Source organism: Balearica regulorum, chromosome 10, assembly GCF_011004875.1.
Source record: "Balearica regulorum gibbericeps isolate bBalReg1 chromosome 10, bBalReg1.pri, whole genome shotgun sequence".
NCBI lineage: Eukaryota > Metazoa > Chordata > Aves > Gruiformes > Gruidae > Balearica > Balearica regulorum.
In genome coordinates, this window is record NC_046193.1 from 723,930 (window position 1) to 738,226 (window position 14,297).

Here is a 14,297-nt window from a genome sequence, read left to right on the forward strand (position 1 = left end):
GTTTTTACCTCATCGGCGGACGTGAGCAATCACACGAAAGCGCTACAGAGAGCTTTCTCTGGTTCTTCCCCGTCGATGGTAGCGCATCCAGGGCTCACATCGGAGGATTAACGTGGGGCTTGGCTGCGGCAGGGCCTGTTGCTGGAGGCTGCTCCTGGGGATGCCGCCTCTGATCCTGCACGGTCTGACTCCGGACCCGTCTGGTCGTTGCAGGGGGTCAAACGCTTGGCTCGGGTCTTTTTTATGTTTGTGTTTCACTCAGGCAGACAGGGCTGAAAAAAGAAACTGGAGGGACCAAAGTGGAGCGTTCTCATGGAAAAAAAACCAAAAAGAGATGCAAAACACAAAGCACCATTTGTGCTCGAATTTGGGGGCTTGAGGGGAAGGACAGCACTGTTCAGCTGCTATAGATGACTTGGTTTTCTTCAGCTGGAGAAATGCTTTGATTCTATTCTATTGTTAATTAATCACTCTGAGAAAAAATACGTTTGTAAATGAGGCGGGAGGCCACTTCAGGACTCTGCGCTGCCTCCTGCCAGGGCTGGCGGTCTCCTCCTGGTTCTCATTCGCACGTGCACGTGCTCTGGAGACCAGCCCGAGGGTCGGTCACTGCTGTGGAGCTGATGGCCCCCCGCTATCAAACCCTCGCCACGTAAAACCAATACGCCCGGCAAGAAATCCTTGCTCCTCTTCTGGCAGGGACTGTCTCTCTCAGTCTGTCTTTAACTGTGGAAGTTCAATTTTTTTATGCCTATATTCATGTGGGAGCCCACAAACAGTTCTGCTGGTGGAAATACGTGGCAAGTCACGCTCTGGTCATTCAGAAAAGGGGCACAGACTGGAACTGCTTCCTATTTTGGTTAAAGATCACCCGAAGCGTTTCACTAGGGTGATCTCTTGGAGTCTGTACTTGCAATTTCCCGTACAATGCGGACAGCAGCTTCTGCCTACGAGTAGCTGTAAATGGCCAAACCGTACTCAAAAGCCGTGTTGTAGTTGGAAAAGCTGACTGCATCTTTTAGAGGACCGTTTGAGTTTGAGGTCAGTTATTTTTACTTTTCCGTTTTGTTCTAGTTAAATATTTTTACTTGCGCTCAGAACAATAGCTCGCACCACACTGGAGCCTTTGCCCAGTGCAGTAGCTTTTCATACCTCCTCCCGTAGCAATCCAGCAGCGCCCAAGGGTCTCATCTCCTTAGTTTAGCTAAATATAGACTTTTGAAGCCCTTGTGTCGAGCCTAATCCATACCTTTACTAAGCTTAACAAGCTGAATCCGGTGGCACAAGCAGCTGATGCAGCTTTATGGCTAGAGGAATCCTCTACGTTCTCCTACACTTGCTCTAATCTGCCAGGGTTTGTTTAAATTTTCTACTGCTTAATCTGGTATTTTGCTGCCTGTATGTACTTGACTCTGAGGACTGGATTGTTGTGATGATTTTTCCTGTCTGCAAACTTACTTTTCAGTTTTCCATGCTGTCTGCCCAGGGAGACCCAGTCATTTCGTATTTTTTTCAAATGACCGTTTAATAAAAAACCCATCAGCCAAATCTGCAGATGCTTTTACACGATTCAGAAGGACTGTCCTGTTTACCAGCCTGTTCACAGGCTGAGCTCACAAAAAGGAGAGTTTCTCTGGCTTTGGTTGCCAAGCTTCTCTCGCCCTGTGCTCTTTGGTTTGGAGGGAGCCGGGTCCCGTGCACACACTGGCAGCTGCGACAGGATGAAAATATCCACAAAGGCTTCTGGCAGAACCTTACTTTGACAAAACATTTACAATGGTTATAAAAAAAAGTCATTTCCATATCTTAGCTGGTTTGGCTTTTTCCAGCTTGGTTGCAGACTCATTATGGGGTTTGTTGATGCTCTTTCCTACAAGCAGGTAGCTCTGTGGTTCGTAATCGTGCTGTGTACAGTTACACATCACCGTGCGCCTTGGATTCAAAAGCGGTTTCAAACCCACCTTTGTAAACAGGGAGGGTCATGGTGTATTTTAACAGTGACTCTTCCTGCCCCAAGCGTGCATGTGTTTGCGTGTGTGCTCGTGTGCACCGTATGCCTCGTCATCAGGCATCGGAAGAGCTCCGAGCTCCGTGGAGCCAGGTAGCTGCTTCACTCGCAAGGCTTAGAACAGTGTAGAAGAGGTGGGCACGCACGATCACGCGTTCCACCACCATTGTCCATGCACCTTCCTGTCTGCCAGCAGCCGGGAGCTTAGGGCCTTCCTGGATCACGTTTAGTAATTACTGGTGTATCCAGCCTACGTGAATTTCTCTAATTAACTTGTTTATAACTTTGGAAATCATGGCATTGTCCTAAAAAGCTTGAACACGGTGAGGATGGTTTGAGAGATTCTCTAAGTCACTTGACAGAACTGACCCCGTTGCCCTGCCTGTGAGCGAACACATTTTTCTCTTCCCTGTGGGTCAGAACCAGCGGCTAAAGGCTCTGAATTCGTTCCCGCACTAGTCGCCGCTTTGCACTGCCGGCGGGATGCAAAGGTTGCACACTACCACACGCACGGAGATGGCATTGCCATGACACGTGCCTGAACCCTTTCTCTGGCAGAAGAGACGTATCGGTGTTTTCTGCTAACTGCAGAGCGCTGAGGAGGCGTTTCAGCACCCAGCTGAAACTCTTTTTTCTGCATTGCAAATGCGCCTTGCAGCTTGGGCCGCTTCGGATCGAGCAAGCAGGAGCACAATCCTGTTCACTTTGCTCCGTCGGAGGAACAGTGCCGTCCTGGAGTTTGACTGGCTGGCTGCTCAGCGCTTCGACTGCGCAACAGCTTCTTATCTCGGGTACTTCATTCCTTTGCAGTTCAGTTTTGTTTTTCCCTGGCGCTGCGTTCTGCCATGGATTGCATTCACGCGGCGTGCCCGCAGGCTGCGCTGTGTTGTTGCGTATGTTGTGCCATCCAAAATAATCTCGGTGGGTGTTCTAGGCAGCTGCCATGATACAACCCATCTTCTTGGCAGCCAGACGTGCTGTGAGCTACGTGTCTTCTCTTCCTCCTCATCTTCATATATTGTAACAGAGATGGAACCTATAGAAGTCTTGCATATGGTATACCTTGCCAAGATTACTCCGGTACCTAGCAGCTGTCCATACATGTTTGGTAAAGGAGATGTGTTTTGTTAATTAGGTTTATGTGCGATGGTGCTCGGAGAACTCCATGTAGATACAAAATGGTTTCCCTGGGAAAAAAAATGCTTTGGAACTCTCTGTCACATCTTAATGGAGGTCCACGGTGAGCCAGTGGTGGGCTTCTGACTGATACCTGGTTTAGCACCACATCAGCAGCGTAGGCAGCAAAAACCCAGTCTGACTGTACCAGCGTAAAAAGCACCTAAGCTTTGCTTTGATCCAGCCGTTAGCAGTCAGCATAGCGGCATGGAAGGTGCACAGCTTACTGGGGTTTGGGTTTTTTCATTATTAATTGCATGCTTGCACGTTTGGAGATGGACTCAAGCTAATGTACTATTTGCTTTCTTATATTCCAGCTGTGTGGGTGTTGAAGAAGAAGAGGCACCAGATATCGACATCTATCATTGTCCCAACTGTGAGAAAACCCATGGAAAGTCTACTTGTAAGTATACTTGCACAGCTGGTCCTCACATACATAGCAGATTCTCTATCTTTAAACCATAGAAGCTTTTTTTTTTTCATTACAAAAAGACACACCTAAATATCATGTGTCCTAAATATTAGAATTCAAACCTTGAGGTGAAAAAATATGTTAAGGGAGAGAAAACCATGGGTTGGAGCGTGGAGCTGTGGGTGCCAGTCCCTGCCTGGCCTCGGGCAGCGTGCGGGAGCTAATACGGGGCCCCTTACTGGGACAGCTTCGCTCCCCAGTCCCGGCGATGAAGATGATGCTTCCTTCTTCACCCAGAATTAAGAACTGTGAAGGCACTTAGTATGGTGGGCTAGAGAAATCCTACAGAGACAGCTAGTTCTAATACAGCGAGTTTGGGAAACTACATGGTGGTTTTTGTCTTTGGATGAGAAGAGTAAGAAACAGTTTGTTATGCTTGGCCTGGGTATAAAACTGTAGCGATTTCAGTGGCAGTCAAAATTGTAGGATGCTCTGAGGGTGCCAGTTCTTGCAGTTCTTTCACAGGAAAAAGTTCTCCTGAGTAAAAGTGACAGTTGATCTCAGTGGGAGTTTTGTCTGGGAAAGAACTGTAGGATGTGTTTGCTTTGGTCAGATTGATTCACAAATTCTTTCTATTATACAATGGGGGGAAAAAAGAAAGAAGAAAAGCAAGCAATCCCTGTAAAAGATGAAATGCCTTACTTGAAAGCCCTTTAGTGTAAATAAGCAACAATGACACGGAGGTTCTCGCTGCTTTGCAACCTTACGGCAGCGTGCAGAGGGAGAACGCTGTGCTCATCTCCCAGGAGCCAAACGAATCCTAATGTTCCTTTTTTAGTGTGAAATAAGGGATGGCTGGGAACTGACTTCTGTTGTGTTAAAGTTCAGTAATTTTAAAAACCAGCAATTATTTCTGCACTGCCTTAAAAGTTAAAGTTTAAAAAATTTCTAAGGGGAAGGGGGAGGAGTCTGAAATGTTCATTTGGGGGGGCAAAAATGGGAATCATTTTTTCACACTGACTTTTTCAAAATCAAGTGTGAACTGGAAACCTGAATGACCTGCAGCTCTCCCCTCTCCCAGATGGTCTGCTAACAGCTTTGGCCCAAGCAGGGCACCCACAAACTGGGCAAGCTGGCAAAACCCCCACAGGAGGCATATTCGGAAAGACTTAACAAAATCATTATGTCCCCACAAAATGCTTTGATTTAAAAGAGTCAGCCTTTCTAATGTTTTGTTGGAAGACTTCTGACAAACACACTGGAAATTGGTCAAACAAATAACCACAATCTTCAAGTAAACAATTTGGTATTAGAATCTGCAGCAGCAGAGGATTTCTCACCTCTGTGGGTTTTGTATAACATTGAGATGTCTCTGGTGCTTTGATTTCTTGCACTTTGCTTTGAATTATGAATGGTGAAAGGCACCTACTTTTCAATGCGAGGAGAAAAAATCAGAGGCAGCAGAAGTCTATAACTAGGAATTAGATATCAATTCTACAAAACCATGGTGGATAATCTTAGAATTCAAGAAATGGCAGTTTTGATAAAAAAATTGACAAGCTTCATATACCAGTTAGGATGAGAAGAGTTGAATCGACAGCAGCCTTCTGATGCCTTAAGAAGGTTTTTGGCTATCCAATTCTTTTCATCCAAATAAAAATCCGGCTTGGCTGTACGTCCCTCAGCCTGCATCATGCAGCATGGCAGAAAGTGCCCCTGGAGCGCTGTCGCTACTTCTAGTCTGACCAGCGTACGGGGTTATCGGTGAGGTAGGAATACAGAACATTATAGAATTCTGCAGTATACAGCAGTACGGCTTTGTTTTCTCCCTTCACATGCAGGGCAGAAAGTTTAATGATGTACAAGACCAATCATCAAAGTAGTCGAGAGTAAAAATTTCGGGAACACGTAAATGTTAGTTATTGATAACCTTACCTTCAGGTCTGGTGAAGCGCAAGACCACAGGTTCTCGAGCTGCACCGCCGTTTTCGCCATTAACTCGTAGATTCGTGGATCCTGTTGAAAAATGAGGCTGTTATCCTGCAGCCCCTCCTTGCGGAGTGCAATGGGCCAGGGAAGTTAAAGGACGGATTAAAGGAAGGCAGGAACAGCTCGGCTTAATGCATGCATTCTGTCAGGCATTTGTATTTGTATGCAGGGCGTCCTGCTACACGGGCTCTGCTGGGACCTCTGTGAGATGAGCGCTTTCATTTGTTTATTAGTGCTACAATATATGTTTAAACTAGTTATCTAGCAGTATCAGTTTCGAAATAAAAGGATAAGCGTTGGTTCCAGAGCCAGTAGTTCACTGGTAGGATTTAATTATTGCAAGATTAGCAAAGGGAAACACAGACACCAATTGTCTGTTATGCAACTCGTCTGGATTTAAAAATATATGTGTATTTCTGGAGCGTGCATTCCGCAATATATGTTTTCCAGATGTCAAATTTAAAAATCATTTTCCTCTTCTTACATTTTTCCACTTCACCAATGCGGCTTTGTGGCTACTATTTCAGAAGATTGCTTCCTGTCATATGACATTTTAAGCCGTTTCGGTTTAATGAAATTTGTAGGGACTGCTCTTTGGGAAAAATTACACACATTCACACAAAATTTTCTGACATCATTTAAATAAAATGTAAGTGCTTTGTTTAGGCAGACTCGACTTGTTTTCATAACATGATCTGAAATGTTGGGTTTGATTGCTGTCTCATTTGCAGCAGTGAAAATCAGGAGAAATTCCTTGGAACTGGTGAAGTTTTACATAAATGCAGGCAAACTAAAGTCAGGCTGGAACAGTTTTTCAGTAGTTACAACCTTTCGTATAAATCAGTAGAGAACTCCTAGGTATCCCTTCTTCATAAATCCATTTGAAATAATGTAAGTATACCTTTGAAACCTAGAATTATTCATTCAGGGATACAGTTTTCATAAAAATACATTCTCTTTTTCCTCTGGAGGGTTTCCTGGAGAAGGATTGGGTTGTACTTTCCAATGGTCAAATTTGGATCAGAAAGTTCTGTAGGAAAAGAAATCTGTAATCACTTAAAAAGAAGTGGCCTCGCTGGCCAAAGCATTTGTTGCACATGTTAATGGGCCTTTAATCCTTACCGTGGTGTTCATGGTAAAGATGAAACATAAAGAGAATGGCTGCAAACGGGCCAAATGTCGATTGTTTGATGTAGTATAATGGGCTACAGCAGCCAGCTTGCTGCCGTCCAGGAGAGAGCACCTCCTGGGGAGCGGTCTGGCGGCGCAGGCATCTTCATTGTCTGCGGGAGAGGTGGGTGGGAGAGGTGGACGATGAGAGAGGTGGGCGATGGGAGAGGTGGACGATGGGAGAGGTGGACGATGAGAGAGGTGGGCAATGAGAGAGGTGGGCGATGGGAGAGGTGGGCGATGGGAGAGGTGGGCGATGGGAGAGGTGGATGGGAGAGGTGGACGATATCAGATGTGGATGATGTAAGAGGTGGACAATGAGAGAGGTGGACGATGAGAGAGGTGGACGATGAGAGAGGTGGGCAATGAGACAGGTGGACGATGGGAGAGGTGGGCAATGAGAGAGGTGGGCAATGAGAGAGGTGGGCGATGGGAGAGGTGGGCGATGGGAGAGGTGGGCGATGGGAGAGGTGGATGGGAGAGGTGGACGATATCAGATGTGGATGATGTAAGAGGTGGACAATGAGAGAGGTGGACGATGAGAGAGGTGGACGATGAGAGAGGTGGGCAATGAGACAGGTGGACGATGGGAGAGGTGGGCAATGAGACAGGTGGGCAATGAGAGAGGTGGACGATGGGAGAGGTGGGCGATGGGAGAGGTGGGCGATGTCAGATGTGGATGATGTGAGAGGTGGACGATGAGAGAGGTGGATGATGGGAGAGGTGGGCGATGGGAGAGGTGGGCGATGTCAGATGTGGATGATGTGAGAGGTGGACGATGAGAGAGGTGGACGATGAGAGAGGTGGATGCTTGCCGGTGCTCGGTGCCAAGGGAAATAGCTCCCCGGTGCTTTTTGAAAGAGTCACAGTGAATTTCTTAATTCAGCACTGATTTACTGCTTTTCTTTCTCGACACTCTGTGCTATCTGAAGTGTAATAAAAGAACAGGCTAATATGATAAGCTCTTTAATTTTCACTGTGGCGAGCGACACCTGTTTCACGGGGACTTGTGGGAAGAGTCCCAGTGTTGGTTTGGATCTGCTACGAGGGGGAGGAGGCCGTCGTTGGGAAGGGAAGGAGAGGAGGAAGGCTTGGCATTCATGTAGGGCTTGTTTCCTTTGTTACCAGGAGCATTGAATTAACACACTAAGCCTGAGAGTCATTAAGATAAAGAACTAGCAGCTTTAATGAATATATCCAGCTAGGCTGGAGAGCTGCATGGAACTAATAAAACCAACATGCTTTGTGCAAAACCTGGGGTGGATTCATCGGGAGATGTCTTTACTTGAGTTATCCCAGGGTTGTGGTCGGGAAAACAACGATAGCTTTTTCCAAACCTGGTGTCTTATAGCTGCGGCCTCCAGATTCCTTTCTTAGTGAAAAAGTACGTGGATCTGTGTGTGTGTGCATGTGTAAAGAGCAGGGAAAGAGTGCCATGCATGATGGTTACAGGAGTCTGGACCCTCCTGTTTTGAACAGTACGAAAGGCCCAAGATCTCTATTTTCAGGTAAAATACTGGGTTTCATGATTTAAAACAGGAGCGAAAAATAAAAGAAGGGTGTGACATATGAGAATTCTCCTAATGGAGGTTTGAAATGGTGTGAATGTGCATTTGGGACAAAACCAATTTACTTCCAAAATGAGCGTGCCTGGACAGCCTGTGGAAGTCGGAACAGCTGAGAGAGATAGTGCTGACTAAGAGAAAAAGCTGGACCAGTTTTTCTTGTTCTGCGTTATCTGGCTGTCAGAGAGGCAAGGCAGAACCGCGGTGACATTCAACTGGCTTATTTATTCTTGCTCCGCCTGACCCTTTTTCCATGATGAACTTGCCTTTATGTCCCACCCACGAGGAGCACAGTCAAGGGCCCTTCACTCCGTGGCATCAGCTTAAGGCCTAAGCCTGGCTCACCTTTCAAATCCTAGGAGTAAGAGGAGTTCTAAAAATTGCACTCGTGGTGCCCTTACATCTCTTTTTTTTTCCTTTTTCCTTTCATGTGCATTCTGTGCACAGGGTACAATTCAAAGCCCATCAAAATTGATGTCAAATCTGCCACTGCTGGACAGACTAAGGTAATTCACGATAAATATATTCATAAAGATCTATACTGCATATTGAGAAGGCAGAAAAGTGGCTTTGTAAGAGTTTTATGATAAGGATTAAGTGTGTAGTCTGGCAAGTACGAAACGTCCAGAGCCCGTGTTTGCATAAAGCCTGCGGTAGCTGTGCAGTCCGTAATTATCCGTCTGGTTGCCCTTATGTTACAAAACGAACGCTGTTCAGTATGTAATAGATCTTCAGGCTACAGTATAATTGTCTAATGGTGAATTGAGAGCAATATTAAAATTTGCAGTGCGGCATAGTGGGGGTTCCCTCTTCTCTGCTCGCGTATGAAATGAAGATTTGTCCTTCCTTCAAATGTCTTAATAATTATCTTTCAGTAAACATACAGTACTGTCCAATTCATTCTTTTTCAGTGAAAAAGAAAAGGAATTGGCATAAACACGATACTGGACAGACGACAGAGGTCAAACCTGTACAGAACGGGAGCCAAGTCTTTATAAAGGAACTCCGAAGCCGTACTTTTCCGAGGTAGGTTCTTCAGCCGCGCCCGTGGACAGGGCTGTGGAGGTGAAGCAGACAGAGCCAGTGTCCCCCCTGAAGCTGGTGATGATGATCCCTGCTGAAATCATTATAGACAATGGAGCGATGAAGTTCAAATGGCTGCTGTTGTTTTGCAAATGTCCCAGGCTCTTCCCTTCGTTCTATTTGTGCAGCCATATTAAAATCTGCTCCTGGTTGAGCCCGGTTCCTGTGGGTTCCCATAGAAGCTAGTATTTGTGAAGACAAGAGCAAGAATGTGTTTGGCCCCTACAACAGACAATTGCATGTCAAACTGACCGATTTATTGCATAAAATTATCCAGTTCTCAAAAATACTAATGGTTTTGCTGAAGTCTGCCCCCATCTTGAAAAGAAGAACAATGACATCCTCAGTTGCTGCAGTGACAAAGGCTCTCTTATTTGGGGTAATGAATAGTGCTAATTGTTAGGTGACATGTTCCACACTTTATTAGGCTGCTTCACAGCCATTTGTAAGAGCGATGATTTTCTCCTGGTTCTTTAATGTAGGCCTTAGCCAAATAAATCCCTAATTATTAATGACTAATTATTTCAGAAGAATCCTTGGAGACTGGTAAAGTGTACTTGGTAAACACAAAACTACTTCTTTTTTACGGAGAATTTAATTTCACATTGAATTTCAGATACTGGTTGTAGGCTGGTTAAGGAAAAGGCTGAAAATACCTCTGCCAAAGAGCTGGCAGCACTTCCAGATGTGTTTCACTGAACTCAGGACCCAGCATTCTTACTTGCTTGGCTATTTTTATTTGGGCCTGCTAGATTTTTGTCTTACCTTTTTTATTTTTTGTATACAGAGCAATTTGACAGATTGCAAAGCTAATTTCTTAAAAAAGGTTTAAGGCAGAATGATTTCAGTAACCTTGGAACCTTGGATGGCCTCTGAGATTGCCCTCACATATGCAATATGTCTGAGGCACTACCAAATTGTAAACCAAAAAAAAATGGACCCCCATTTTTTGTTTGTTTGTTTCTCACATAAATGTGCACATAAGAAAATCCTGCTGCCAAATTAAAAGTTTCTGAGAAAGAAAGGTCTATAGCCAATCTGTCTACAAGATTCAGGCCTCGGACATTGACACTTGGTAGAACAAAGTCTTGTTGAGAAATTTTCTCTTCTGAAGAAAACGAATGAAATTTGCAGATGTTCAGAGAACAAAACCCAACGCTCGTCAGTCAGAGTGTGGTGAACGGAAAAAGGGGTCTCAGTTCAGAGACAGACACATCATTGCTGATTCACAGCACACGACTAAATCATAACCTTGGTGAGGCTCCGATCAAAGGCGGCAGTGAAGAGAGCAAAAAGGCGAAAAATACAGTTCACGTCATTCCGCTCCTGAATGTTTAATACCAAAATAGCATTAGAGTAGTAATAATAAATAAATTGATGGTTCAGGTTCTTCAGTGTAGGTGTCAGACTCTCCATTTTGGCGCTAGATGCTCTGGTGCTCATCTCTCTTTACAACTACGTGTAAGTTTCTGTGGCGCACATAGAAGCAATTCAGGCTTGAACGAGTACGTGAGGTATACGTGGGCACTGTGAACTAAGTGCAGAGGTGTAGCGGTAAGTCATAGTTTGCTTCTTGCTCCTTAAAATCTCCAGCCTCGTTTTTTGCACATTGCTGGTGTACGGTACCAGTGCTCACATAAAGGAGGAACGCTCCTTTTAATTATTATTAATTCAGTTTGCCTCCTGCTTAGCCATTGCCGACGCATGGTGGCTGGGTTGACCCCGAAACAGGCTGGGTTTCTACAGCTTATCCCTCTCTGCGTCTGGCCATCTTGTTCTCCCTGGGGTTCAGACCTCCCACCCTGTGTATCCCACCAGGGCAGCCTCAGCAGGCCCAGGGTGAGGGGCTCCCGCTGCGTGGGGGCCAGAGGAGGAGCCCCCACAGCAAAGGGCTGGGGGACCCCACAGTTGGAGGGTGTCGGGGGCCCTGCCACCGGTTGGGCTTCGTGGGCTGGGGAGGCCCAAGCGTGCCAGCCGCCATGGCGGCACTCGCAGCCTCGTCCCCTTTCCGGTGGGGCTGTGGTGCCTGTGGCGAGGGGAGCTGTAGTTCAGAACCGCTGCAGGAGAGGGCAGTCATGTATTAGCCTTACTGCTCGGGCAGGCGGTGCTTTTGGGGTGAACACTCAACGTTTTGCTGTTCCCCCCACCGGCAGCCATGGCCCTGGCCTGCCGGACAGTTCTCAGAGTCTGGCTGACAAACCACACATGACAACAGGGTACATTTGGGACTGATGGTCGTTCATAGACAGTCACTTTTCACTCTGAATTCAAAATGTTTTACTCTTGAAAAGGTCTTGAAATTGGACTGGAATTTCCTGTGAGAGTTGTCAGTGCACCTAGCTGGTGGGCTGATGAAGCTGCCCGTTCCTTAGGCCCTTTGACGCCCTCCCAGCGACTTGGAAATGATTTGCAGAATATTTCCCGAGCAATTTATTTGACTACTTAAAAACGATTTGCAAAGTATTTCCTGGACAATTTATTTGAGATTATGTAATGTTTTTAATCTTGCCTTCTTTAGAGTGGAACATTTAACACTAATTTCTTTAACATTGATCACTGGTAACTCGACAGATACCTATAGTTAAGGAAAACGCTCTTTCCGTAAGCTGTTATTTTAGGAGTTTCCAGTAGTTGGTGCATGAGCTCAAGCAAATCAGTTCTGGATGATTTTAGTGTGCCCTGTGTGCTTTGCAATAAATGGCTTTTTGGCTTTTTTCTTATGCACCTAATTTGCATATAATTGCTTATTCTTAACCTTTCCCTTTTGGTAGTGAAACACAGAAGATGCCAAACTCTGCCTGGAAGCACCTCATCATTGAATCTGTGTTTACTTTTTCAGTGCGGAAGATATAGTCGTGAAAGTGCCAGGCAGCCAACTAACAGCAGAGTATTTGGAAGAAAATGGCTTTGCAGAGCCCATCCTCGTCCCAAAGAAGGATGGCCTGGGTTTGTCCGTGCCCGCACCCACCTTCTACGTCAGCGATGTTGAAAACTATGTCGGTGGGTATCTGGCAAACAGGTGGCATTGTCCTGTTTGGAGCTCAGCTGTTTTTTTTTATATATATATATATAAAATTTGTATTAAAAAATGTAAAATATTGTCTATGTCTTGAGCTACGCTGACTTCAATATTTGTTATGTAGTGGCAGCTTGTAATTAGCAATTAATGCACTCTAGTTTCTTGTACCAACTTGTGTATCTTAGAGTGAGCCTGAGCCAGACTGCATTGTGCTGCATTAAAAGGAGGAGTCATAGTAGTATCAAAACACTGTTTCTTTGGGCCAGGTCTTCATTGATTATTGCCCTCTCGCTTTGCATTGAAGGAATTACTAGCCTGAGACTCCCACTCTGCAAAAAGGCAGTGTGGTTGTTAACAGTGGTGTCAATGAGAGGTATTTTCATTGCTGCTGGTCATTTGGATTCCTTTTGGCATCCTCCTGTCTCTAGCCTGGGCAGGGTCTTGTTCTGCGTCTTCTCCCAAGTCATCACATTACCCCGCCTCAGAAGACACACCTTGGCCAGAAGCCGTGGAAGTGCTCTGAAGTTGCTTGTCTTGTCTCCGCATCCTTCTTCCTTTCACATGTGTGATCTCATCCATTCTCCTCTCGTGCTCTGTCCCTCCCCTGTGTCACTTTCTGTCCGATTCTCTCTCCCTCCAGTCTTCCGACGAGGCGTCAGCCTTTTGGACCTGTGACCCCAGCTCCGGTGTATCTGTCTGCGTTTCATGGTCCCTTTATCTCCTTGTGCAGCCTGCGGACTCCTCCTCCTGCGTTCCCCCTGCCAGGCCATCGATCTCTTCCCCAAACTGGGGGTGCTGTCCCCAGCCATGGGTGATCCTGCCTGTTGCCTTTGCGGTGACTGTGTGCAGTGAGATAACTATGAATAAAGGAGAATTCAAGACCCCTGATTTTATTGTTCTCTTTATCCCATTGCTTCTACAGAAAACATATTTTCCTTGCCCATCTGCTACACTGAGCAGATTTTCTTGTATGACCTAGGTGCTCCTGATGCATCTGCTGGCTTTCTCCCAGCCTCTAGCTGCAATAATCCACCCTACTGACAAAACAGTTAGTGAAAAGCTGGGGGAAAGAACACGGGGTGTTTCATCTGGAGCTGGCACCAGATTTGAAAGTGAAGGGAACAAATATGTGCTGGTGTAACCTCCGTGGGGTTAGTTCGCTTGAACAGGATTTCCCAGGCAGGGACTGATCTCGCTGTTTTCTAGTTTATTACATCAGACCTAGAATGTCTTTTAGAAACAACCTAAAGTAAGTAGCAGAGGACAAAACACTGCAACTGAGACTGCCAAATGCGTCGTTACTGTTCTGGCACTTTGTGAAAAAACAAATTGATTTCTTTTTCCTCTCCTAATGTGAAAAAAGCTATGAATGAAACACTGGGAGAGGAAAAATAAGGCCAATTAAAATTGAAGGGAGGAAAGACTGGAGAGACGCTTGTCTTGCAGAAAGGATAAGAGATGTGCTTAGAAATGGGCACTCTTTGTAAAGCTCTCACTTTCTCCACGTGTTCTCTGGCATGCCCGGTGTTAAATTCCACTAATTGAATAATACTGTTAGTATTAACACTGGAGATTTGTATCCAACAAGGTCTGTCAGAGGAAATGTGTAAGTACTAGCAGTTTATTCTCTGTAGTCTAATGCAGAGGGGATGGATTTTTGATAGGTGTAATTTTGGGTAAAATAACAAAAAGTCAATTTTTTTGTGACACACCTGAAATATCATGTTAAAAATGGGAATTTTCCTGCAAAACAGCTCTTCAATTATAGATTTTGTAAGCAAAAAGTTAAAATAGAGTGTAAGAGAACGTACAATTTTGGAAAATCAGTTTGACAAGGTATCCTGTACAGTATTACACTCTGCCTGCCATCACAAG

General features: G+C 45.4%; 1 protein-coding gene across 2 annotated transcripts in view; it reads left to right on the top strand.

The window, feature by feature from the left end:
* PHF2 (PHD finger protein 2) overlaps positions 1–14,297 on the top strand; it is an 85,832-nt gene that overhangs the window by 39,566 nt on the left and 31,969 nt on the right. For both annotated transcript variants that reach the window (XM_075762649.1, XM_075762651.1), the window contains 3 exons: positions 3,502–3,587; positions 9,232–9,346; positions 12,243–12,403. In XM_075762649.1, the coding sequence (XP_075618764.1) occupies positions 3,502–3,587; positions 9,232–9,346; positions 12,243–12,403 (362 nt within the window). The remainder of the gene's footprint in view (positions 1–3,501; positions 3,588–9,231; positions 9,347–12,242; positions 12,404–14,297) is intronic.